Source organism: Mus musculus, chromosome 5 (assembly GCF_000001635.26).
Source record: "Mus musculus strain C57BL/6J chromosome 5, GRCm38.p6 C57BL/6J".
Classification (NCBI taxonomy): Eukaryota; Metazoa; Chordata; class Mammalia; order Rodentia; family Muridae; genus Mus; species Mus musculus.
This window is the reverse complement of record NC_000071.6, coordinates 6,747,327-6,774,338: the sequence shown is the minus strand read 5'-3', so window position 1 is coordinate 6,774,338 and position 27,012 is coordinate 6,747,327. Positions and strand designations below refer to the sequence as shown.

General features: G+C 36.4%; 1 protein-coding gene and 1 pseudogene across 1 annotated transcript in view; both read left to right on the top strand.

Annotated features, from left to right (window-relative positions):
- Positions 1-5,309, top strand: part of Zfp804b (zinc finger protein 804B) — a 575,349-nt gene extending 570,040 nt beyond the window's left edge. Inside the window, exon 4 of the mRNA NM_001163223.1 lies at positions 1,661-5,309. Within this exon, the coding sequence (NP_001156695.1) occupies positions 1,661-5,309 (3,649 nt within the window). The remainder of the gene's footprint in view (positions 1-1,660) is intronic.
- A 19,581-nt stretch (positions 5,310-24,890) lies between these two features.
- Positions 24,891-25,445, top strand: Gm5714 (annotated as a pseudogene).
- The last annotated feature ends 1,567 nt before the right edge of the window (positions 25,446-27,012 follow it).

Here is a 27,012-nt window from a genome sequence, read left to right as displayed (position 1 = left end):
ATTATCATTTGTAACTTAAAATTTGTAAGGGCAGAGAAAATAACACATTGTAATACTGTAAAAAAGAAATGCTATCAGCAAAATAAAACTTGAATAGCAACAATTACTTGTTAACTACAAAACAGACTCCAAGCAGTAAAGTACTGATACACATATCTTTACCATTAAGTGCTATTTCTCGGTACTTGGGTTGTAGAGCTAATGAGTTGAAGTTGGGTAACACGTCAGGGGAGTCTTCCTTTCAGAAAACCAATTCTCCTCTTTTCAGAAGCCTTTGCTTGCCTTTATCTCTTCATCTAGTCATGGGGGCCTTATGGACTTTTCTCCATTTGTGTTGACACGTCAACCTGTGTCATTATACATGTCTAATTTATGCATCCATATTGCTAAGATTTCATGGCTCCAGTTTTTCTATAGTGTCTAGAAGACACTATCCCACAGCAGTTTCCTTGATCCTCCTTCTTTGCCCTGATCCTACAGTTCTATACCCTACTCTGATTGTCTCTGTGTGTAGGAGTCTTGTTGTAGATGTATCAGGTTGAGATAGTACACCACAGTCACTTAGGAACTTCAGTTTGCTCACATGTAATAGTGAAATAGTACCCATCAGTTACAAAAAGAATATTTTGGGGGGAGATTGAAAACTACACTTTTGTGTGTCTGTGGGGATAGGTATTTAGAATACAATTAGTCCTTCAGAATTTAAGGAATATGTTTTAAAGATAGAGGTTTTAATATTTGTAGCCAAGAAGCAAAACACAACTAATAATGAAATATAAAGTAGAAAACAAAAGTTAAATGTGCCTCCAGGCACATAGTAAACAACAATGGCATTTCAAATAAGCACTTGGGAAACTGATGTTGTAGCATTGTCTTTCCAGCATCAGCATCATCATCACTGTATGAGGAAAAGTGTGAAAAGACAAGGCATGAAATCTATTTTAATATAAAACGCTCTGTCTGTGTTTATTTTCTGCTCTCTGCTTAAACCCTTAATGATCCTCAGCCAAATCAACAATCTTGAAAAACCCTCAAAAGACAAAGCATGCACAGTTGGCTAAGGGTTTTTGGAAGTAAGAAGCAAGAGACGCTATTGTAAAGTCCCTGCGATGCAGATGCTAGCTGACCTCTCCGGCTGCTCACACTGTGTTCCTTAGCTGCTGACAAGAATAATGACTAACTACCTTGTTTCAACAGAAGTAAACTCAAAAGACTTTTAAAGGAGTGAATATTGAACACTAAAGATGCTGAAAATCAAGTTAAAACTAATTTTACACTTTGCAAATTTCAATTTCTTACCTAATATGAATATGCTCATTGTAAGACTACTAAACATGTTAAATCTGAATTTCAAAGAATCATAGGTTCTAAGGAATGTATTGTGATGCAAATCAACTGTTTTATTTTGTTTTGCAGCTTTACCATATGATAGTTTGTTACTGCTTTTTAAATTTCTAAATAACAGAATTAAGCAGAGCCTTTCAGAAGTAGCCACTCTATAGCAGTCATAGTGACCTATACATGCATGATAAAATAGTCATTTTGTAGAAAATAATGTTCACCAATGAATATTAAAACACCTCAGTGTAGAAATACTATGAAATGTTTGCATATAGATTTGATTCCAATGCTAATGTCCTACTCATTTAAATATTTACAGTGTTTCTGGAAATGGACCAGCGTACAAAACCCCGAGGATAGCCATGGAAAAGCAGCTCCAGCAGGGAATTTTCCCTGTTAAGAATGGCAGAAAGGTATCCTGCATGAAAAGTGCCGTTTTCAAAGGAAAGAATGTGCCCAGAAGTAGCATGGATAAGGAGCGATCAGCCATGCCAAACCGACACCAGCTACAATCAGATAGGCGGCACTTGTTTGGGAATATGATAACACAAACATCTTCAGACCTTAGCAATGCAAACCACAGAACAGGAGTTTCATTTTCATTTTCAAAAAAAGCCTATCTAAAATTAGAATCCTCTGCCTCAGTTTTCAGCGAGAACACAGACGATACACATGATTGTAGCAAGTCACCCACCTATAAAGTCAAACGAACAGTGGAGAACTGCAAGTGTGGCCGGTTTGCAAGCAATGATGCAGACCTTATGAAGGAAGAAGCTGTCCTTTCAGCAAGCAATCTGGAGGGTTTTTTAAACACCTCCTCGATGAACTCTAAAATTTCACAAAACAAACATGAATCTATTAATGGGAGACTGAAAGATGCAGCGGGCACTCACATGGCTTTCTCTAAGTCTCACTTCCATGTTTCAGAGAGAGATTGTACTCTTTCCAGCAGAGAGAAAGAAATTAGAAATGCACTGAAGGATACTTCAGAAAACTGTATTAATCACCCATGCCAAGCAAATGAATCTTCCAGTCCACTAAACATTTACAAGCACAGTGATAGTAGGTGGTGTGAATGTCTGGATGAGTTTTTGCCTTCAGGACCAAGTGAAAAGAAGACTCAAGCACATCGAATTCCTAACTCAAGAATGGAGGCCAGAGCAAAGTCTTCAGATGAATCAGAAAGGGTTGGCAAAAATGTTCAAAGACATTGCAGAGAAGATTGTCCACATGATCTGAAATCCAAACCATTGCCTTTCCTCCGTGTACAGAGCAAGGATGGTCACACCACTCTACAGTGGCCTACAGAACTTCTCTTCTTTACCAGAACAGAACCTTGCATATCTTATGGATGTAATCCTTTATATTTTGATTTCAAACTGTCTCGCAACACAAAAGATGAGTGTAATTCAGAGAATGTACAAACAGAGTTGGAGAAGAAGGCTTTAGAAATTAAGACAAAACCAGAGAGCCAAGTCACAGATTTAATTAAAGAACAAGAAAAATTGACCCAAGATAATCAATCTCTGAAACCAAAGATGAGTGTAGCTAACCTAGATTGGGAAAAGTTCCAGCGAAAATACAATCTGGACTATAATGACTCTGACTCTAGTGTAAGTGAACATGCTAGTCTACGAGACTTGGAAATGAAAAGTCCTGAAGTGCCTGCTTACCTTAAGCTGTCTCTAAAGGATGGTTTAGGAAACAATAATGTTGATGATATTGAATTGATGGAACCATCAAACATCCACTGGCAAAGTTGCAAAAGGACAGTTCACAATAATGCCCTGGGGGGTCTGTCTTTCTCTCCTCACATCTCAAGGACTAAAAACCATAAGCTAAATCCCTGTAGTATGCAATCAGAGTTTGAAGAAGAAAATCAACATATCTGGAATTTTAGTCCTTACACATCAGGGGATCACAGTGAGTATGGGAAGGATAGAGGTGTAAGCTTAAATACCTGCAATATCAACATGGCCAGAAGAGCTTCTACAAGTGGGGAGCCAAGTTATGAGAGATATTCTCCAGTGTCACCTCTGAGAGCCCATCCCAGAACTGTGGATGAATCTTCTAGAAACATGTCCAGCTGGAGAAACACGTGTACAAGTCATAGGTCCAAGGGGAGTAACAGCAGTCATAAGCTCTGCTTTTGTAAAAGAGAATGTGACTCGGTTGAAAGACACACGTGGAAACACAGAAAGCACAATTGCCTCTACATGGCTGATGTGCGTCTAAGCAGCAACTGTCCTCAGTCAGAAACACAGAAAGACAAGAATGGTAAAATATCAGATTCATTTAAAACTAAAAAACGATCAAAACACAGAGACTGCCACTGCAGAGAAAGGTATAAACTGGGTAAAAATCAACAATTTTCAGAGCCCAAACCCCCAGGAATTTTCCATTGTGATTCTGGCTCTCAGGTTTCAATTGATGGTAATGGTGGGAAAACCTTTAATGGCCAGGAATCTCAGCACAACAAATTGAAATCTTATTTGAGACAGAGAGCTTACTGCTTAAATAAAAACAACAAAAGCCAAAAATCTTTAGCCAGCCTTCACTTTGGTGATGTGGGAAAAGTTAAGTGCAGACAATGTAACTCGAGCACTGCCAACTACCTTCTAAGGAGCTGTAGAGGTGGCCCTTCAGAAGCCACACAGTCAAACATTGCTGTTGGAGAAGGGCCATCCCTTACTGCCAAGGGTCTTTTGGAAAGAGTGAAAGCCAAGAAGTGTCAGGAGCAATCAACGAAGTTCGAAATCTCCTCAAACAGTTGTTTAAAAGAATTTCACACTCATTCACAAATTCAATGCACAACACCACCTGGACCACCATGCTGTAGGAGAACGGTATTGCCTTTTTCAAAGAAGAGACAACACATAGGCAAAAGAAAAAATGAGAAAGGTAACAAGGTTCATAAAACTTCTGATAATGACAAAGGCAAAAACTTACAAAAAATTAATTCAACTATTTTGACAGACACTGAATGTGACAACTATCTTTCCAAAGGCATAAATGGTTTAGTGACTGACTCTCAGTCTTTAAGCAGAAAAAATAACCAGACAACAAAAGAGAAATCTAAATCTTCAGTTATTGAAGTCCAACCTTTTCTTCAAAGCTATGACCCAGTACCAAATGATTTCCTTGGTGCTTTTTCGTCTAATAGATATACTGGCGTAACTGATTCCACAGAGACCAAAGAGGACCAGATAAATCTAGACTTAGAGGATGTAAGCATGTCTGTAAATCATGTAGAGGGGAATATAAACTCTTACTATGACAGAGCTGTGCAGAAGCATGACAAAATGGAAGATGAATTAGAAGTGTGTCATAAATCTCTGTCACCCCCTTTAATCCAACAGCCCATAACGTTTTCTCCTGATGAGATAGATAAGTACAGGCTGCTCCAGCTCCAAGCCCAGCAGCACGTGCAGAAGCAGCTCCTGGCGAGGCCTCTCCGAGTGTTGCCTGCTGCAGGGCCCACTGCCTTCTCTCCTGCCTCAGCTGTGCAGACAGTTCCAGTGCACCAGCACACATCCATCACCACCATCCACCACACATTTCTACAGCATTTTGCTGTTTCTGCTTCCATAAGTTCTCACAGCAGTCCCCTCCCTATAGCTCATCTCCATCCTCTGTCCCAGCCACATTTTACTCCTATTTCATTTTCAACCATTGCTCCAACCATTATCCCTGGACACCCTACTTTCCTGGGTCATCCTCTACATTTAGTCGCAGCTGCGCCCTTCCACCCATCACATATGACATTGCAGCCCCTGCCTTCTGCGGCATTTATTCCCACATTGTTTGGTCCTCATTTAAACCCAGCCACCACTTCTATTTTCCACTTGAATCCTTTAATCCAACCAGTGCTGCAAGGTCAAGATCTTTACCATCACTCTTGCTCCAGCCAGATGCAACAGTTAAATAGTGTGAAGGAGGCTTTAAATATGGCAGTACACTTGAACTAATAGTTATTACAGCCAGTCTTATGAATAAACAACAGCAATTGCTGCTACTTGTAAGCCAACGCAGTAACATCATCTCTCTTGTTATTAAAACATTTAAAACTATGGTGCCGATTCTAAATGTAACTAATTCATAAACTGAATTATCAGTATTGAAATGGGAGCATTTTAAAGAACTTCTTTTTCTGACGAAGTAATAAGGCAAATTAAAATAATGTACGAGAGAAAGTGCTGGAAAATATTAAACACTGCTTTGAGATGAATTGTGAATTAGTGCTATAAAGTAGTAAGAGGAAGCATTCTGGTATAATATAAATATTACAAAGAAAACATAAAATACCTTATGTTTAACATGTTTGATGAATAAGCTCTGAATGAATGTGAATTTCAGTTTTATTTTTCAAATAATAATAAAATGTCAGTAAAAATGAATGATTAGGAAGAACCCCTATTGTTAAATTTGGCTATGGTACTAATCATACTGTCTGTTAACACATTTCTCATAGCACCTAAGAGATATTAAGAAATATTCTGATGGATTCAAGCTGAAAACAACTACATAACTAATGTTAAAAGTATAGAAATTCTGTGGAAGATCATTTTGCTTCACTTCATATGTAACTATATCAAGATAACCTTGTAAGAATCACTAGAATTAGGAATTAAGAATGTTTAAATTTTATGTTAGAAAGCATACAAAAGATACTATTAGTTTTTGATAATCAGAAATAAAATATCCATAGAATAACATTTTACACATATTGGTAATTCTTTCAAACATTACAAGAACACACATTAAAAAAGTCAAGTTTTATTTACTTTACTCCATAGAAATTTCATTGTGTTCAGGAATAAGAAACACCAAGCTTAGAAAGGATGAATTTTATGATAGTAAAACAGATTATCATCGATGTAATCAAATATTCCTTTGAAAGTCTTCCTGGCCTATAGAATTTATACTTCTTATATTACTTATGAACTATCATCTATTTGATGTATAACTTAATATCCTTGTAATTATAAGTATATGTATACTTATATCTCCCATAACTACGGCCTTCTGAAAAGTAAGATAATAGACCAGGATGTATCCTATACCTAATAATGAGGTGGCATTGTAAACTTTGGCCTCTGGGTGGGAAAATCTTGTTCACTCATCCTTGGAAAAAGGCAGCTATATTTTCTGAATACATATATTTCGTTTCAGATGGGTGAAACACTATCTCACTGTTTCTCATCCCTCACATCTGTAGAGATCAATATTAGCATTCCTCATGTGCTCAATGAAATAGAGAAGTTTAAATAGCTGATTATTCACACATGGTATAAAAGGTACATTTGCTGCTGAAGAGACAAACAGAAAGGAAATAAATAAATAAACAAATAAATAAACAAATAAACAAATAAACAAATAAATAAATAGATTTAAAATAGTAACGTAAAGAATAAATGTACTTACCCAAGTAACACCAAACATTTTCTATATAGGGGCTTATATTGAAATATAGGACTAGCAAAGTCTAATCTATTTTAAATGAATAAGAGAGAGAAAGTTAAAGAGAGAGAGAGAGAGAGATTGATTCATCAAAAACCACAGGAATTATTTACTCTCCCACGTGGTTTGTTATGTTGTTTGGCACATTTTCTTTTATCCATGAGAGTTGATTAATATATCATGTATCAACAAAACCAAAATATGAGCTTGAATATCTGCAAGACTCCTTTTCCATTTCAAGGGTGTTTTCTGTTTTAGTATTACTTTGGATTGTTAAAAAATATATAATATCTAATATTGTGTTGAACCTGTTGTAGTTTTGCTCTTTCACTAAATGGATGGTAGGTATTGATAGTCAAACGGCATTAATATAAAACCTAGTAAGCTTGTAAAACAAATTTAAAAAGCATATACTCAAATGTAACTTGCATATAACCCCACAAAAGTAATTATTATAATGAGTGCATTTGGAATAAATCATACTTAAAAGAACATGAATGGAGACATTATTGTATATGTAGATAATGCCTTAACACTTCCCCCCTCCCAAATCAAAATATATTATGGATAATTTCTTCCTCTATCAGATTCAAAAGATGAAAAAAATTCAAGACAAGATGATTTTCATCACTAAAAGTCTTAATACAGAATAAATAGAGCACTTGATTAATTTTTAAATTGCCTTGGAGACAATCTAGTCTGTCTGAAGGTTAAATCGTCACCTCTTCTACTGATCTCTTAGATCTGTGTAAGTGGGTGGTTTGGAAATGTCTACTCCATCCTGCATTAGCAATGATGAAAGTGCTCACTGGCTATCCTACCTCACACAATAGCAAGAAGGTATTGCCACTTAAACAAAAATAACTCGTACTTGAAGGTCACATGTGTAATGTGTGACATCAAATCGAGTAAAGGTACAATTAAAAGCTCCATTCCACACGATCTATGAAGTCAGCATCCAGGCTATATCCAGTTAGCATTTCAGTTCTATATTTCCTTTAGAGAAACACATGTTCGGAAAAAGTGAAGTAGAAAGAATTCTAAGTGTATTTTGAATTCTAAACTAGACTCATTAAAATCAAACTCTGATGGATCATATTTTATCACATCCTTTAAATTATGTGATAATAGTTTTGGGCAATTTTCTATTAAATGGTAAATTTATGGGATAAGCATTTGGTGAGTGTACTTTTTACACCTAGTCATTGGGCTTTCTTTTGTATGTCTCCAAGAACAAAGACTAAATTTATAAGAAATACTGTTGAGAAAGACTATAAAATATGTATGCACATGGTGATATTTGTGCACATGAACACACAGATATATCTATATATTTTATCCCTGAAGATTCAGAATCAATCCACCATTATATGGCCTCAGTGAGTTCATGAGTTCATGGTGATCTATCAAATGAGTAATATTTACTTATTTTACTTTTTTCAAAGAAAAAAAATTCAATGGGTCTATAAAATCTTTCCCCTAATATGCTTTTAAGTTCTCTTTTATACATATTATAAATAATGAAATATGAGAAATGATTAGACAGTAGAGAATGATCTACAAAGAAAATCCAAGGCATTGTCTTCCCATCATGCTGTAGGGAGACATTTTTCAGAAAGATCTGAAATTTCTTTCTCACAGACAATGGATTTTACAGTGCCAACCTTGACCTTGATGGTCTCTGTCAGGTCTTAATGGAGATTCTGCCACCACTGGATAGAAATGTATTTAAAAAGTACCAATACTGTAATAGACTCCCACTGAAGAAAATATTTAATCAGTAAGATTTCTCAGGATCCTATTACAAGGTCTGATTGTCTTTGTAATGAAGTTTTTCCTGTAGTAGCAAGGACAACAGCAACACAATTTTCTAAGCATTTAGAAATCTAGTGAATTTTTAAGCAAACCCACCCTGCTTCTCAAGCCATTCCATACAGTAAGTAGAGATATCAACATGGTCTGCAGACAGGAGTACTGGAATACCACAAGTATTCCAGGATTCTAGATAGAAATAAATGAAATCATCCTCCTGGATGTTAGTAGAGGTGACTGTCTAAGATGCTGCTGGGATAACACTGACGAAAGTGTAAAACCACAGTACAACTCTACATCTTCTCCTAAAAATATTCTCTATGATTCTTAAGGATGATTGTCAAATATTCTGAAAAAAAAACATGGACTTGTCAGGTTCAGCTTTCTAAAACCTCAATTTAAAGACTTACATCTCACACATCAGTATATGCAGCTAGTCTACTTATGTGGGATAATGATCTAACTATTCTCTGCCTCAGCAAAGCTAAGGAGGAGGCTCCAGTTAGGTTCCTTGAACTGGATGAATGAACTACAGTGGAATGTTCTCTTGTTTATGAACAGAAACGTTATTAGAAAGCAGTAGCTGAGCAGCTTCATTCAGGAGCCAGGCAAATGCAAGTGTGCTCGAACAAGTACCACTTCAGTAAGATGAGGATTTTAGAATGAGTTCTCCTGTCAATACGTGTGGGTCAGAGGATTTTCAAAGGTTATCATCTTGTTCCAGCAAAAATATTATCCACTTCTTCTATTAGGTGTATAGTTGATGATGAGAGAGAGAATTGTATGTACTTTGGGGGCTTAAGCTGTAGTAAAAATGGAAGCAATGGCCGAATGGATTCGTTTTAAAATAAGCCAATAACAGAGAGATAAGGTAAAGGCTCTTTCTCATTCTCTGAAGCTATGTATGAGAAGAAATGATTCCAGTCCAATGCTTTAATGCCTTTCTCAAAATCATTCCTTATTTTTGTGACTTACCGTCTCTCTTATATAGCAAGATCAAGTCAATTGGTAGAAACATATAGACAAAATCCAGGAAATCAGGAAAAATGTAGCTAACATGTAAGAGTGCATATGTACATGTGTTTGTCTGTATACCTAATATACTCTTTATTCTTAAGTTGTACATTTAAATCTTTGTTGAAATTTTTTAAAAATGTATTGCAGTGTTTTCTTTTTAAAAATAATCATATCTTGAGACAATCAACTTCAAGAAAAGATTTCTAATCCTGTGCAAAGTAGTCATTTGCTTTAATGGGTGAGAGATTTTTTTTTTAAAATAGTTGATATGTAAGTTGGTTGTGTAGATGTTTACAGCAAATTCTCACCTTATTGAATCCCAAAATAAATGAAACAAAATAATGCTCTTCAATATGGTGTAAGTCAATCTTTTTTTTTTCTATTCTCTGTTCAAAGCAATTTTGATTATACTGTGGTTAAGTGAATTGCACTACTCTACATGCCAAGCAGCCTTTTTTTAGGTTAGTCAATAAATTACTTAGGCTGTAGTTCAATGCAATAATATTTTTTTCAATAAAATGTTTAATGGTGTAAGATTACTGGTCATGTATTTATAACAAACAAAATGTCCCAAAATATAAGGACTAAAATCAAGTACAAAGTGATGTGAAAATATTCTGTATTTTACACTGTTGGGCTATAGTACATTTAATGTTTTATTTGTTATTGTATATATTTATAGTATATATTTAAAGGGTTGGATTTCTTAGACTTTTCTTAACACTTGAGTGTTACCAAATAAATCTGTTTCCTCAAACTCGAAATAAATATCATTTAAAAATTCTACAGATGTATTTATTGCTGATCTATAATATAGATATTAGTTGCCTTACTTTTTTCTTTAAAATATAATCCAATAATTTCTAATGCTCTAACAAAGTATAGTTTTTAGAATGTATTCTGACAATATAAACTCAATTTCAGTATATGTATGATTATTGTAATGTGAACATTGAAGAGATTTTAATTAAAAATTCATTTTATCTTTAAATAACAATTCTGAAAAGGACTCAACTCTAGGAAATATAAATATTACCAATGCTATGAGAATTAATTTGAGATTTCTCTTAAGTTCATGAATTATTTATTAATTTTAAGTGTTTTGTCTCTATTTCATTTAGGATAGCTACATGAACCCTCATTTGCTAGATTGTGGTGCTAGTTGTGCTAAGACCAGTTTGCTTTGAACTGGTCTTTCGTGGTTATTTTTTTCCTCCTCCTCCACCTCCTCCTCCTTCTCCTCCTATTCCTCCTCCTATTCCTCCTCCTCCTCCTCCTCCTCCTCCTCCTCCTCCTCCTATTCCTCCTCCTCCTCCTTCTCCTCCTCCTTCTGCTTCTTCTCTTCTTTTTCATTTCCCAGTTTCTTATTCCAATTAGAATCAGACTGCCCATCTTCCTGCTTTTGCCTCCAAAGTTCTGGGATTATCTTGGGTATGTGTCATCATGGTGAGCTGTGCTTGTTCCTGAACCACATCAATACCAACCTTTCCTGTCCAACAAGACTTAATGTAATATAAAATAGTATTTTTGAATTTTTATTTCTTCTTCCCTCACTACACCTCTATTAGCAGGAACATAACTCTGCAGTGTACTCTACCCTAGTGTCTGTGTCAAAGTTATAATTAGAGAAATATTTCAGATACCCATCATCTGTCCAACTTCTAACCCGTTATCTAATTTTGTGATCAACTGTTTAGTGAAACCCTTGAAGTAATCAAAAGTAACTTTTCCCAGATGTGCAAACATACACAACTACCCAGCAGCATTTATTGGTTATGGATTCACTATCCAGATTAGTCCTTATCACCTATATTATGGGAGTCTGTCTGAGCAGGAGAATGAGAGTTTTCTAAAAACACAACACCATGATATCATTAATTAGATTAAGCGGGGAGAGCACACACGTCTGTAGTGTCATGTTCAGTTCATTCCCTCCATTCATATGCTTTGTTTAGATTCCATATCATTTTTATATCATGGAAATTTTGTGTACTAATATAAAATAGCTGCCATATACTCTGTCTTTAATTAATTAATTAATTAATTAATTTATTTATTTATTTATTTATTTAGATATTTTCTTTACTTACATTTCAAATGTTATCCCCTTTTCTAGTTTTCTCTCTGAAAATCCCCTATATCTTCCCTCCTCTCCCTGCTCCCCAAACCACACACTCCCATTCCTGGTCCTGGCATTACCCTATACTCCGGTATAGAACCTTCACAGGACCAAGAGCCTCTCCTTCCATTGATGACCAACTAGGCCATCCTCTTCTACATATAAAGCTAAAACCACAAGTTCCACCATGTGTTTTCTTTTATTGGTGGTATAGTTCCAAGAAGCTCTGAGGGTACTGGTTTGTTCATAATGATGTTCCTCCTATGGGGCTTCAGCTCCCTGGGTATTCTCTGGCTCCTTCATTGGGAACCTTGTGCTCCTAAAAGCTATACTCAATGAAACTGGAAAACATGGATGAAATGGACATTTTTCTAGACAGATACCAGGTTCCAAAGTTAAATCACAATCAGATTAACGATCTAAGCAGCCCCATATCCCCTAAAGAAATAGAAGGGGTCATTAGTAGTCTCCCAACCAAAAGAAGCCCAGGACCAGATGGGTTTAGTGCAGAGTTCTATCAGAACTTCAAAGAAGACCTAATTCCAATTCTCCTCAAACTATTCCAATAGTTTGAGAAGGTACTCACCCAATTCATTCTATGATGCCATACACTCTCAAGGTAACATTCTCTTATTGCATCTGGTAAATCTGAGTAAATTACTGATGCCATTTTAAAAGTATTTTGAAGTCTGAGACAAAAATCAAAATGTTGTAAAGTGGTTTAGCAATATAGTCATCCAGGGATAGGATGATTCACTGAAAGTTACATTTTGCAAACAGTTGTCAGGTGAACAACCCATCAAGTAAACATTTTATTTTCAGCGCCTTTGCTTTCTTTCTGTCAGAGCCATAGCAGTTCAAAGACATGATATTTCAATTATATGGTCTGTATATAGCTTGATATCTTCAGGATAGACAATAAACCCCAATATCTGTGGGATACCTCATTCATTGTGAATATGTTCTAAATCAGATGCTCTTTTACCCTATACTATTCATAGTATTGGACAAATAGGGTCCTTCCATATTTCAATGTATTTAACAAAGCAAAGAAGCAAACTGCAAATGTGATGTACTGGGAAGTAACAGGGCGTCATTCCCCTAAGTCACTCATTCCTTTTATATGTGTTTGTATGACTAGTCAATGATGACTAAAGGTCCAAAGGAAATGAGTGAAAATATAAATCACATATAGTTAAATGAGGATTTTTCTCTTCTGGACATTTGTTCTTATCTATGCTTTCTAATACTGATTACCAAGAGAAATTTAGGACAGTGTAGTTGAATTACAACATTAAAACTAAAGTTTGCTTTAGCTGGCTCAATTATATCTTTGACATGACTATGCACACAATTTTAAAGAATATTCAAATTCCATACAACCCATCATTTCTAATTATTTTAAGACAAGAATGAATACTTAATTTTTGGAATTGAAGCTTCAGGAAATGAAATGGATTGTGCAAAGAGATATAGAAAGTTTGGGATAGTTACAGTGACAAAACTCAGTTCAAATACATTGTACTTAAAGCCTTCGGACATGAGGTGGATGTATCTAGCACATTATTTTTAGTCTGTACTTTTCTGAGACAGAGACATTTCAGGATCTCAACAGAATCCAGTTAGCTCTCAACACCAAATGTCATTCTTCTTATTTAATGTGATTTACCGTTTATTCTGCTATGCTCTGTACCTGGGAACCTTTCAAGTATCGATAACCTCCCTTTTCAACCCTTTTCCACCAAAGGATCTTTATGCATCCAGTCTTTATTCATTAGAGTCACCTAGGAATCAGTCCTTAAACATATTTTTAACACTGGTATCTATACTATGCAATCCTATGCTACATGAAGTCTTTAAGAAACAATTTTTCTCTGATGATACTCATCTTCATATTTTCAGGTAAGGACCCCCTCCTTTTACATTTGTTAAATCAGGAACTAAATCAAAATCTTTTTCTTGGTGCCCAACAGTCAGAATTTAATATCCAAACCACAACTCTTTATTTAAATCAATCCATTCCTGGTATTAAGGGTGCATTTGTATATTTTAGATTTTGTCTTCTTAGAAACAAAATTTTTGAGGGAGGAATTTTTTGCATGATGTTTTTTTTCTAATTACAGTATTATTGGAATTTCCTAGAACAATATTGCGGCTATATAAGATATTCTAAAGCTTTAAGGAAAACAGTAACTGCCCACTTCTCAGATCAATGTTTATTTGAGGTAATATAATTATACTGAGCACCAATGGATGAAGTTTTGTAATTTATTGATTATATTATATTTTTTAAAACAAACCTATATTTTTTTTACCAAAGGGAAGAAATAAAAAATACTTGTTGATTAGTTGATAAACTATTTCTTGAATTTGTAATATTATTATTTCTAATTTAAAATATCCATAGGTTCCTGCATATTTCATTGACTTAATATGTATTCACATACTTAATATGTTGATATGCATTTTGAACTTTACATCAATCTGTATATGTATGTATCCTATACCCTCTACAATTTTGGTGATTGTTCTATGTATAGTGAAATACAGAGAATATATTCACTCTAGGTTGATGTTTTTAAATACTTATCTATACATGATATGCCTACTACTTCTCATAGTTTGTAGAAAAAACTGGAAAGTGACTTATGTAATCATAAAGTGACACATATTAATTGTGTACTAGATGCAAATCATGCTTATAGCATTACAGAAATTCCCACAAAGCTAACACATGTTAGGATAAATAGCAATAAGTTCTAAGGAAGTTAGTTCATGGTAATCTGCTCACAATGAAAGAACATATATGAACGTGTGTCCTCTGTTTTGTTGCAAAGTCTGTGTATTCCACTAGAGGAGCTGATGTGAGTGAGAAGTTGCTGAGTGATGAGTAATGTATATTTGGTTACCTAGTTCAAACGTATGAGTTGAACCAAGCTGGAAATAAACAAAGCAACACCTGCTTGGATCTGCTACTCCACAATGCCCATTCTCTTTAAGTATATGTTGACATAGAATAGGATACTACTACGGGTGTAGAGTTCATTAAAAAGAATAGTGTAAAATATGAGGGATATTCATAGAATAGATAATAAAAATGGCATATGGATTAAGGAAATGCCCACTCAAGCATGACTGTCTCTGGAAAATTGCCCTTTCTGTTATAATCGATTAAAACACAATTTAGCAAAATCTGAGTTCAGAGAGTGACAGATGAAGCTATTTTCTGAGGTCTCTCTTTGGAGAATCAGTTAAATATAAAACATATTTACCATTTGTTATAAATTATATACAGTAATATTATCTCATATAAAAAGAGACACTCCAGGGTTTAATGCTATTTAGCTTAATTAGTTACTAATTTACTAATGAGTGATTTTTTTATAGAGTTTTTCTGCTCAGCAGCTTTTGCTATTTCTTTAGTTGTGTGCAGCTCTTTTATTTTTGTTTTCTTTTTTATTAGAAAACAAAATTTTCTTTATTTACATTTCAAATGTTATTCCCTTTCCTCATTTTCCATCGGAAAATTCCCTATCTCCCCTACCACTGCTCACCAACCCACTCACTCCTGCTTCCCTGTCCTAGCATTCCCCTACATATATGTATATGTCAACATATACTGGGGCATCGAGCCTTCACAGGGCCAAAGGCCTCTCCTCCCAGTGATGTTCGACAAGGCCTTCCTCTGCTACATATGAGGCTGGAGCCATGGGTCCCTTCATATGTACTCTTCGTTTGGTGGTTTAGTCCCTGGGAGCTCTGGGGGTACTGGTTCATACATGTTGTTCCTCCTATGGGGCTGTGAGCAGCTATGCATTAACTTTTTTCTTATCTATTTTCTCAATTGCTTCAAGTTTTTTTTTTCCTTTATATAATGAAAGGGTTCTCTCATTGAGGAGTAATTTGTGAAAACACTTGAAATGAAAATCTAAGCTGTCTGAGTAAAGTTATCCTTGATTTCCAATAGGCTTCTTGTCAGTACTAAAAAACTTAATTATCAATTAAATGTGGATGATAAGTCTTTTGGCACAGCTATGACACAGCTCAAGGTTTCTTTCAGAATGATTCTAGTGTTTCTCCTGGAAGACAAGGCTCTGGATTGCAGCATTGGCCTTGATTGCTAGCTTTTAAATTGAGCTGTCTCAGTCTTGGTAGCAGCATGAGGTTGGTCTGTCAGTGCCTATAAAGATGTTTCAAAGCTTCCAGCAGATTTCTGGCATGTCCTTGAAACATTGTACTGCCCATCCTGGGTATGCCTCGTCTCCTTCTGCTCCTCAGATGTTCTGCCCCCATCAATTTTCTTCACATGCCAATGCTGTCAGAGGTGAGTTGTCTCAATGGCTGTGTCAATAGGGAAGAGGCAAATGCAGCCTGAACCCTGACCAATGGCAGTTTTATTCTGCCAGCTGTGGATGTGTGAGTGGCAGCTGCATCCGGATCTAGTAACCAGCTGTGATAGGGAGAAAAAGTCTCATAAATTGAAAAGATTTGGAACCACACAATTACTTTGCTTGCTTGAATCAATGCAGGATTCTGTGCCAAAAAAGTATTCTATTTAACAGATAAAGGTCCAGCATACGATGTCAAGAGGATGCTGTGAATAGGTATTTCAGAAGGAAATAAAATTCAGCATTTGAAAGACAAATTTATATAATCAAAATTGCCCCTGGTGTTTATGCTACTTCAGTAAAAGTGTATAAACCATATTTATATCAGGATAAAGGACACATTTTTGCTAATATAGTTATTGTTTTATTGTCCATTTTTATGAATAGCGCTTTTTATCATTACTTATATAAGATTGGATCTTGTAAGAATGAAAATACACACATAGTCATGATTTCCTGTGCTTTCACTACCAAATGCTTTTTAGTGAGTTTAAGCAGGGCAATGCAATGATTACAGCACAATCTTCATAAGGTGAAAATGCAATTTCCATGTAAGAGAAAATCATAGCATCTCACTCTTAAGCATTTTTGACTCAGAGATTGTCCCAATACAAAGTAATTTGTGTGGTTTTTATTTTAATTTTGAATTTAATTTTTTTATTTACATGAAGGGACGTTTTACCTGCATGTATGTCTGTGTGCTCTGCATGTGCCTGCCTATAAAAAGCAACCAGGTCCCACCATAACTGGAGATCCAGATAGAAGTGAGCTGCTGTATGGAAGTGCAGCTTCAAATAGCTGTGAAGTGCTAGAATTGAACCTGGGTCTTTGAAAGAGGTACCAGGACTTCTAATCATTTAGACATCTCTCTAGCCAAGTTTTTTAGTTTGGATGTATATTATAGTTTTGGTGTTGTAATAGTCCCAAAGGCCTGTATGTTGAAGGCTGGCTCCTGAAAGTGGTGCTGTTAAAGGTGAACTCCTAAAGATTTCTTAGGAAGTGAGAGCCATTTGGAAGTTGACTAGGAAAGGGATTACAGGAACTATTGTAGGACCTCAGCTGCTTCCTATTCTCTTTCATCCTGGCCATAAAGTAAACAGATTGCTTTCTTATTTACTCGCCACTATCATTTAGCAACTTGTCCAGAGACCAAAAGACAATTAATTTGTCAAATTATGGACCAGATCCTCTAATATTATAATTTTTTTATTAAACTAATAAAATTTATTTTAAAATATGCAACTCAGTATTGACATTTTAAACCCTCAGAATAATTTATACTAGTTAAGTGCCTCTTAATATACATAACTTCTGAAGGTAAAAGTAATATGCACTCAACCAGTTGTGAATCTATTTGGAATATTAATAATGATAGAAGTACAAGAAAATTTCTTATAAAGTCTTCTATGAAAGGAAATTGTAACAAATTCCTGATTAGACAGAAACCATTCCATCTCTAAGGGAGAATGTGTAGTATAATGGTGGCTTCACAGAATCAATTGGGTAGTGTTCCCTCTGTTTCTATTTTAGGGAATAGTTTGAAGAGTATTGGTATTAGATCTTCTTTGAAGGTCTGATAGAATTCTGCACTAAACCCACCTAGTCTTGGGCGTTTTGTGGTTGGGACACTTTTAGTGATTGCTACTATTTCTTTAGGGGTTATGGGACTGTTTAGACGCTTTATCTGATCCTGATTTAATTTTGGTATTTGTTATCTGTCTAGAAAATTGTCCATTTCATTCAGGTATTCCAGTTTTGTTGAGTATAGGTTTTTAAAGTAGGATCTGGTGGGTCTTTTAATTTTCTCGGTTTCTGTTATTATATCTCTCTTTTCATTTATGATTTTGTTAATTTGGATACTGTCCCTGTGCCCTCTGGTTAGTCTAGCTATGGGTATATCTATTTTCATGATTTTCTCAAAGAACCAGTTCTTGCTTTTGTTGATTCTTTGTATAGTTCTTTTTGTTTCTATTTGGTTGATTTCAGCCCTGAGTTTGATTATTTCCTGCCATCGACTCCTCGAGGCTATATTTGCTTCCTTTTATTCTAAAGCTTTCAGGCGTGCTGTTAAGCTGCTAGTATTTGCTCTCTCCAGTTTCTTTTTGGTTTTCCTCTTTCACTTTTTTCATTGTGTCCCATAAGATTCGGTATGTTGTGCCTTCATTTTCATTAAATTCTAAAGTCTTCAATTTCTTTCTTTATTGCTCCCTTTACCAAGTTATCACTGAGTGGGGCATTGTTCAGCCTCCATGTGTATGTGAGCTTTTCCTTGTTTTTGTTGCTACTGAATACCAACTTTAGTTCATGGTGATCTGATAGGATTCATGGGGTTATTTCGGTTTTTTTGTTTTTTGGTTTTTGGTTTTTGGTTTTTTTTTTTTTTTTGGTATTGGTTGAGGCCATTTTTGTGACCAATTATACTGTCAATTTTGAAGAAGGTACCATGAGGTACTAAGAGGAAAGTATATTCTTTTGTTTTAGGATGAAATGTTCTATAGGTATATGTTAAATCCATTTGGTCCATAACTTCTGATAGTTTCAAAGTGTCTATAATCTGTCCATTGACAAGAGTAGAGTGTTGAAGTCTCCCAATATTATTGCGTGTGGTGCAATGTATGCTTTGAGCTTTAGTAAAGCTTCCTTTTTCTTTTTTTTTCTTTTCTTTTCTTTTTTCAAGAACAATTTTTATTAGATATTTTCTTCATTTATATTTCAAATGCTGTCCTGAAAGTTCCCTATTCACCCCACCCCCCAGCTCTGCTCCCCAACCCACCCACTCCTGCTTCTTGGCCCTGGCATTCCCCTGTACTGGGCACATAATCTTTGCAAGACCAAGGGTCTCTCCTCCCAATGATGGCCATCTAGACCATCTTCTGCTACATATGCAGCTAGAGACATGAGCTCTGGAGGAACAACAACATGAACTAACCAGTAAAGTTTCTTTTATGAATGTGGGTGCCCTGTATTTGGAGCATAGATGTTCAGAATTGAGAGTTCATCTTGGTAGATTTTTCCTTTGATGAGTACGAAGTGTCCTTCCTTATCCTTTTTCACAATTTTTGGTTGAAAATTGATTTTATTTGATATTACAATACTTACTCCAACATATTTCTTGAGACCATTTGCTTGGAAAATTATTTTCCAGCCCTTTACTCTGAGGTACTTTTTGTTTTTGTCACTGAGGTGTGTTTGCTATATACAGCAAAATGCTGGGCCCTATTTATGTATCCAATCTGTTAGTCTATGTCTTTTTATTGGGTAATTGAGTCCATTGATCCTAACAGATATTAAGGAATAGTGATTGTTGCATCCTGTTAGTCTTGATGCTATTTTTATGCTTGTATAGCTATCTTCCTTTGGGTTTCTTGAAAGAAGATTACTTTCTTGCTTTTTCTAGAGTGTAGTTTCCCTCTTTGTGTTGATAGTTTCCATGTATTATCCTTTGTAGGGTTGGATTTGTGGAAAGATATTATGTAAATTTGGTTTTTTTTTCATGGATTATCTTGGTTTTCCCATCTATGGTAATTGAGTTTTGCTGAGTATAGTAGCATGGACTAGCATTTGTGTTCTCTTAAGGTCCATATAACAGATCTTCTAGCTTTTATAGTCTCTCATGAGAAGTTTGGTGTATTAGGTCTGCCTTTATATGTTTCTTGACCTTTTTCCCTTACTGCTTTTAATAGTCTTTCTTAGTTTTGTACATTTGATGTTTTGATTATTATGTGACAGGACTAATTTCTTTTCTGGTCCAATCTATTTGGAGTTCTATAAGCTTCTTGTATGTTTATGGGCATGTCTTTCTTTAGCTTAGGGAAGATTTCTTCTATAATTATTTTTTGAAGACATTTACTGGCCTTTTAAGTTGGGAATCTTTGCTCTCTTCTATACCTATTATCCTTAGGTTTGGTCTTCTCATTTTGTCCTGAATTTCCTGTATGTTTTGGGTTAGGAACTTTTTGCATAATGCATTCTCCTTGACTGTTGTGTCAATGTTTTTTATAGTATCTTCTGCACCTGAGATTCTATCTCCTATCTCTTATATTCTGTTAGTGATGCTTGCATCTATGACTCCTGATTTCTTTCCTAGGTTTTCGATCTCCAGGACTGTCTCCCTTTGTGATTTCTTTATTGTTTCTATTTCCATTTTTAGATCCTGGATGGTTTTGTTCAATTCCTTCATCTGTCTGTTCGTTTTTTCCTATAATTCTTTAAGGGATTTTTTTTGTGTCTCCTCTTTAAGGGCTTCTACCTGTTTACCTGTGTTCTCCTATATTTTTAAAGGAAGTTATTCATGTCCTTCTTAGAGTTTTCTATCATTATCATGAGATGTTATTTTAAACCAGAGTCTTGTTTTTCTGGTGTGTTGGGGTATTCATGGATGGCTGTAGTGGGAGAACTGGGTTCTAATGATGCCAAGTGGCCTTGCTTTTTGTTGCTTATTTTCTTGCCCTTGTCACTCACCATCTGGTTATCTCTGGTGTTAGTTGGTCTTGCTGTCTCTGACTGTGGCTTGTCCCTCCTACAATCCTCTGTGTCCTCCTGGGGCAGTTGATACAGTAGTGACCTTCTTGCTCCATAGTTTTCATTACTTTTAGGGCTACTAATGCCAAATTCTAGATATATTTTTATTGGATATTTTGTTTATTTACATTTCAGGTGTTATTCCCTATTTAAGTTTTTCCTCTTGAAACCTCCTATCCCATTTCCCATCCCCCTGATTCTATGAGGGTGCTCTCCCACCCACCCACCCACCCACCCACCCACCCACCCACGCACTTCCACCTCACTGCCATTGCATTCCCCTATACAGAGGCACCAAACAATCACAGGACCTAGGGTGTCCACTCCCATTGATGCCAGACAAGGTCATCCTCTGTTACATATGAACCTGGAACCATGGGTCCCTCCACGTGTACTCTTTGGTTGGTGATTTAGTCTCTGGAAGCTCTGAGGGGTCTGGTTGATTGATATTGTTGCTCTACCTATGGGGTTGCAAACCCCTTCATGATTAATGTGTGAAGCAATATCCATCTGAATGTTTCTAATACTTAATCCCAATCTACTGCCTCCAAGGTTCTCATATAAATATTTCCTAATTCTTCTGTGAATCTGAGAATCAACTACATATCAAACTCAGTCTGTGACATCCTCCAGCCAAACCCACTAAAAACATTCTTTACCATATTGACTGTCATAGGTACACAGGTGCACAGGTGCACAGATGCACAGGACCACACAAACACACACATACACACACACAGAAAACGTTTTCAATCAAGATGTCTGTGATGATATCTGTGTTGCTCGAACCATATAACCGTGAAGCTACTTGCCTGTCACCAAGTATTAATTCTAAGCCGAGATGCTGGCACCTTGTGTTGAAGTTAGTATATGAGCCTTTATTTTGTATCTGTACATCTCATTCAAATGGATCTCATAAATTCTACAGGTCAATGCAATTAAATTTCCATGCACAAATATTATGGTTTATTGACAGAGCTACTAGTGGCATGCTTTGCCAGAAAATTACATTTTACTTTTATTCACAGTGAAATGAATGCATATTTCAATGTAGATACAACATGTCTTCTTTGTTAGGTAATGATACATTTGTCATTAAATGAAACATAAGTAGATAGACAGTATATACATGATAGATAGTAGATCAATGATAAATAGAAGATAGATTAGATAGATAGATGATAGATAGATAGTTAGATAGATAGATAGATAGATAGATAGATAGATAGATAGATAGACAGGCAGAGGTCTCTACAGTGAAAATTTAATATGCTCAGGAACACTGCTATCTTAAACCCAAAATAAGAGGTACAAATTGTTATTATATGCATAAGTGCCCAGTGAACAGATTTGGTATTCTGGATAGTTTTGCAGTTGGTTCCTACATCATGCTTCACTATGAAGTTGAAGAATGAAAGAAATTATGACTCATTTATCTCAATAATGGTTTCTACTACTTTGTGTTGAGTTCTTCATTCTTTGGGGAAAATGCTTCAACTCTGTAGTTCTAGCAATCAATAGTTCTCACTTTCAAGTAAAGCTTGCCAAGTAAAAAAATACCAGAGGCAAGTTTCTTAGCTCCAGAACACATTTTTATGGTTCGAATCTTTGCTTGATGTACTTTCCCCTTTCTTCTACAAGAAGTCATATAACCTACTCAATGCCCTGAAGTTCTTTCATGTTGTAAGTTCAACAAGAGCACAGGGACTGTGTGGTCCTGAAGAAAACAGGCATTGTAATTATGGTGGGCAAGCAGTATGCTACTGTTATAGCAAGCCATGGCACTCTACCTCTTAACTCATGGAGCATAATACTCTATGGTAGACATGGAAAACTGACATCTATCACTTTATCAAAGAATAGAATGTGCTGAATACCACCAGGCTCTTCTCTTGTTTAAAAACCTAGTGTTAGGTTTTCTTTCAGTTTTATTTGAATGCCATGAACCCTGACATTAGTTGGAAGTTGCTGTGGTCTCTCTCTCTCTCTCTCTCTCTCTCTCTCTCTCTCTCTCTCTCTCTCCTCTCTTTCTCTGATGAACTCAGGCACAGTTGAATGTATCTTCAAGTTAGTCACATTATACCATTAAAATTCTCAGTTCTAAAATAAAAGCTATTTATATCTGGTCTCTTGGGTCTGACCTATAAGTCAAACTGGCTTCCTCAAGCTTTCATTGCCTTATATGTAGAGGAAAATGGAGAACTCTCATTTACATATCTTGGGGAAAGAAGTGAAAAGTTCTGAGAATCAGAATTACCCTGCAGCAGTAGCAAGTCTGATATCAGAGTTCACTGTGGAAACAATTCTGTGGAAGTTTATCAGTCTTACATTTCTTTTCTCTTCTTTTCTTGCTGTCTTTCTACTTCTGGGTATTTCTTTGACCCTCCTACAGTCAGGCAGTTGAAGAATAAATCTTATGATTGACATACAGTTCTCATTTCCTAAACAGCAGGACACAGGACACATCCACATTAATAGAGACCTATTCCATCTGGCACAATACCAGGGATGTGGAGAACAATAAATAAAAATTCATTTTTTGAGTGAATTAAATAGGGTTTCCCAAACCTGAACAGAAACTGAACCACAGAAGCACCTCAACGTAGAAATGATGTTCAAAGTGCCAGCTATTATCCGGCACTGACCTCATAAAAACGATGCTCTTCCCTCATGGAAAGCTATACCTCAGGATACGTGATCAGTGCGGGTAGGGTTGACTTGACTTTTACTCACTTCCCACTGAAACACTGTTGTGTTCAAGGTGTATTCCTGTTTGAGTCCTCTCAGCTATATGTCTAAAATTAATGATATCTTCAGCAATGGCATCTTGACTCCAATTACTGGGAGGAAACCTAGAGCAAATATAATAGCTTATATCTGAAGGGAGTTTCTCTTGAACTCTCATGACCACCAGTTCAGAGGGAGGTTTCACATGTCTGACACTGGGACTTTTATTAGATTGTCTATGGCTCTCAAGGAACTGTTACCAGTACAAACAACATAACTACAACTTCACTTAAACTAAGCACACATATACATATTATATGTATCATATATATTATATGTCTATTTGAAAGTAAACATAAAATAAAATGTTTTCTTGTGGCATTTTCAAAAGTCCTTATTGTTTATCTTCCCCCTTCACTTTCTCTGTGTATTACCCTCCTCCCCAACTAGCTGTTACAGAATCTGAAGGTGCTATGAAAACTACCTAGGGAAAAAAAGGTAATCAATGGCCCTACCTAGCTGTTAAGCCTATGAACCACAGTTACAACTATAACAGCAAATCCCCAGTGGTGCAATAATGAGACATATGTGGAAAGAAACCAAAGTAACCAATAGCTGCCTAGTTCAACTTCAGGTCTACTCAGTAAGAGGAAATGCATGCCTGGTGCTGTAACACAGGCAACTACCTTGGGCTGGTAAGACAGTTCAAGAGAATCTACTACTATCTCTTACTAAAACAATATAATTGCTAACTCCACTATAAAAGCTTCTCATTCTCCCTCTATCTACAGATAAATGTACCTCTTATGACTAATCAAAAATCCTTTCTTTTGTAGCATATGAAGACTTGCATTAATCCACATTGATATAAACTAACCAGTGGAGTTCTCACCACAAATTTAAACATACATAACACAATGCTGCTTGTATAGCTCAAGCTCAGGGAAAATCATGAAAGACAAGGAGAAGGACTGTAAGAGCTCGAGGTCCAGGATGGTAGCTATTATTGTTTCCTATATGAGAGTAAAGCTCCACCCATTAAATCTTGAAAACGTGGTTGCCTAAACAGGACACACATGATGACAACACCAGCTGACAAACCAATAAGGATGAGGAAAATCTCAGAGATCTTCAACCTCTAGGGGGGAAAATGCAATTAATAGTTGCTGAGAGGAAGAATCAATTTCCTATAGGCCCAAGCCCCATGATAATTTATTAAATCTGAAGTGATAATCTTTAAACACATATACGTATAGCCAAGACTAAATGGACTCAAACAATCCATTTATATGCACACACATATAAAAAAAATAACTAAACAAAGAGATGTCATGAACTTGAGGGGCATCAGGAGAATGGGGGAGGTGCTGGAATAGGTGGGAGGCAGGAGAGAAACAATATGAACGCAATATACATGTAGAAAATTCTCAAAAAATTAATTCAATAGAAAAACAGTATGCATTTTCTGGGCCTGGCCAAGCAGAAGGCACCATCATGGGTGTTGACTTCGCTGCAACAAGGACTAAAAGTTTCGGTGCAAGAAGCCAAAGAGCCAGGACATCTACCTGCGGCTTCTAATCAAGCTATACAGGTGTTTGGCCAGATGGACCAACTCCACCTTCAATCAGGCTGTGCTGAAAAGGTTTTTTATGAGCTGCACTAACCAGCCACCTCTGTCCCTGTCCCTGATGATCCGAAAGATGAAGCTTCTTGGCTGGGAGAACAAGAGTACTGTGGTTGTGGGGACGGTCACAGATGATGTGCAGATTCTGGAAGTACCCAAGCTGAAGGTGTGTGCACTGCAGGTGAGCAGGCGGACCCGAAGTTGCATCCTCAAGGCTAGGGGTAAGATCCTCACCTTTGACCAGCTGGCCCTGGAGTCTACCAAGGGCCAAGGCACTGTGCTCCTGTCTGGTCTTTGGAAGGGCTGAGAGGTGTACCAACATTTTGGCAAGGCCCCAGGAACCCCACACAGCCATACTAAACCCTATGTCCATTCCAAGGGCAGGGAGTTTGAGCATGCCAGAAGCCTAAGGGCCAGCCAAGGCTACAAAAACTAACCCTGGATCTTACTGTTAAAAAAAAAAAAAAAAAGCTTTGGATGTTGAAACAAAGAAAAATAAATGAAGGAAGGAAGGAAGGGAGGGAGGGAGGAAGGGAGAGAGGGAGGGAGGGAGGGAAGGAGGAAGAAAAACTAAGCATTCAAAATTATTATAGGTTTTGGTCCTTTTCAGTTTCTGGTGGTGTTATCACAAACACATGATATTACTAACAATAAAGTGAACAATATACCCAGTTGTCTAGGCAGTTATATAATGGTTGAAATTAACCTATAAAAATAAACATTATAAGACAGCCATGATTTGCTATCATATATTTTCAGGAGCCAGTAATGGTATGCGAATTATGAAAGAGCACTAGTTCATGTAAATGATTCACCACTTTCTGTATTTTCAGACTTGTCAATGCACAGAAGAAATTTCCCTTTACTCAGGCAAGCTGGATATGACGGTCAGTGGTCATGAGAATGGAATCAAGTTCTCTCTCAGAACTTTACTTTTGTCCTCTTCTCTTGGCCATCAATAACAAAGATTTATCGAAGAACCAACTCTAAAGCTGAAATTTTCTCTAGGACCTTTACCTACCATTTGGGCTTATGTACAATTGTTTATGACTAGAATATAAGCAAAAGGAGAAGTTTATAACAAATGAAATATAGGCACACTGGGCATGATAGTGCTTGCTTATAACACCAGAACATATTAAGCTGAACCAATTAAAAGCTGCAGACCACTCTAGACTTTATAATAATTCCCTGTGTAAAACCAAACAAGGTATGGTTTCTTTTGGTTTGCCATTTCAAGAGAAACAAAAATGCCAAGAGATTATAAAAAAAGAGATTTTGTTTTGTTTTGTTTTGTTTTGCTTGGATATCTGGTAGTAAATGCCATCTAATCTTAGTTGCTACATATATCTATTTTATATATGTTTGTTTCAGAGAGACATATTGTCCTTTAACATTAAAATAAAGCCAGGAAAGAAAGAGGCTCCCAGGAATCAATGGGAATGACATTAGCTGAAATACTCCCTAAAAGGGAAGGAGAACCTGTAGAGACCATATCCAGAGGTTAGGCATGGCCCCTGGTTGAAGAATGGGGCTATCCATCACTCTCAAAATTTTAACCCAGAATTGCTCCTGTCTAAAGGAAATACATGCACAAAGAATAGAGCAGAGATTTAAGGAAAGGCCATCCAGAGACTGCCCCACCTGGAAATCCATCCCATATTCAGCCACCAAACTCAGTCCCAGTTGCTATTGCTGATGCCAAGACGTGCTTGCTGACAGGAGCCTGGTATGGATGTCTTCTGAGAGGCTCTGCCAGAGCCGTACTGATACAGCTGCAGATGCTCACAGCCAACCATTGGAGTGAGCACAGGGACCCCAGTGGAGGAGTTAGGAGGACTAAAGTATCTGAAGGGGTTTACAACCCCATAGGAAGAACAACAGTATCAACCAACCAGATCCCCAGAGCTCCTAGAAACTAAACTACCAACCAAACAGTACACTTGGAGAGACTCATGGCTCCACCTGCATATGTAGCAGACGATGGCTTTATCTGGCATCAT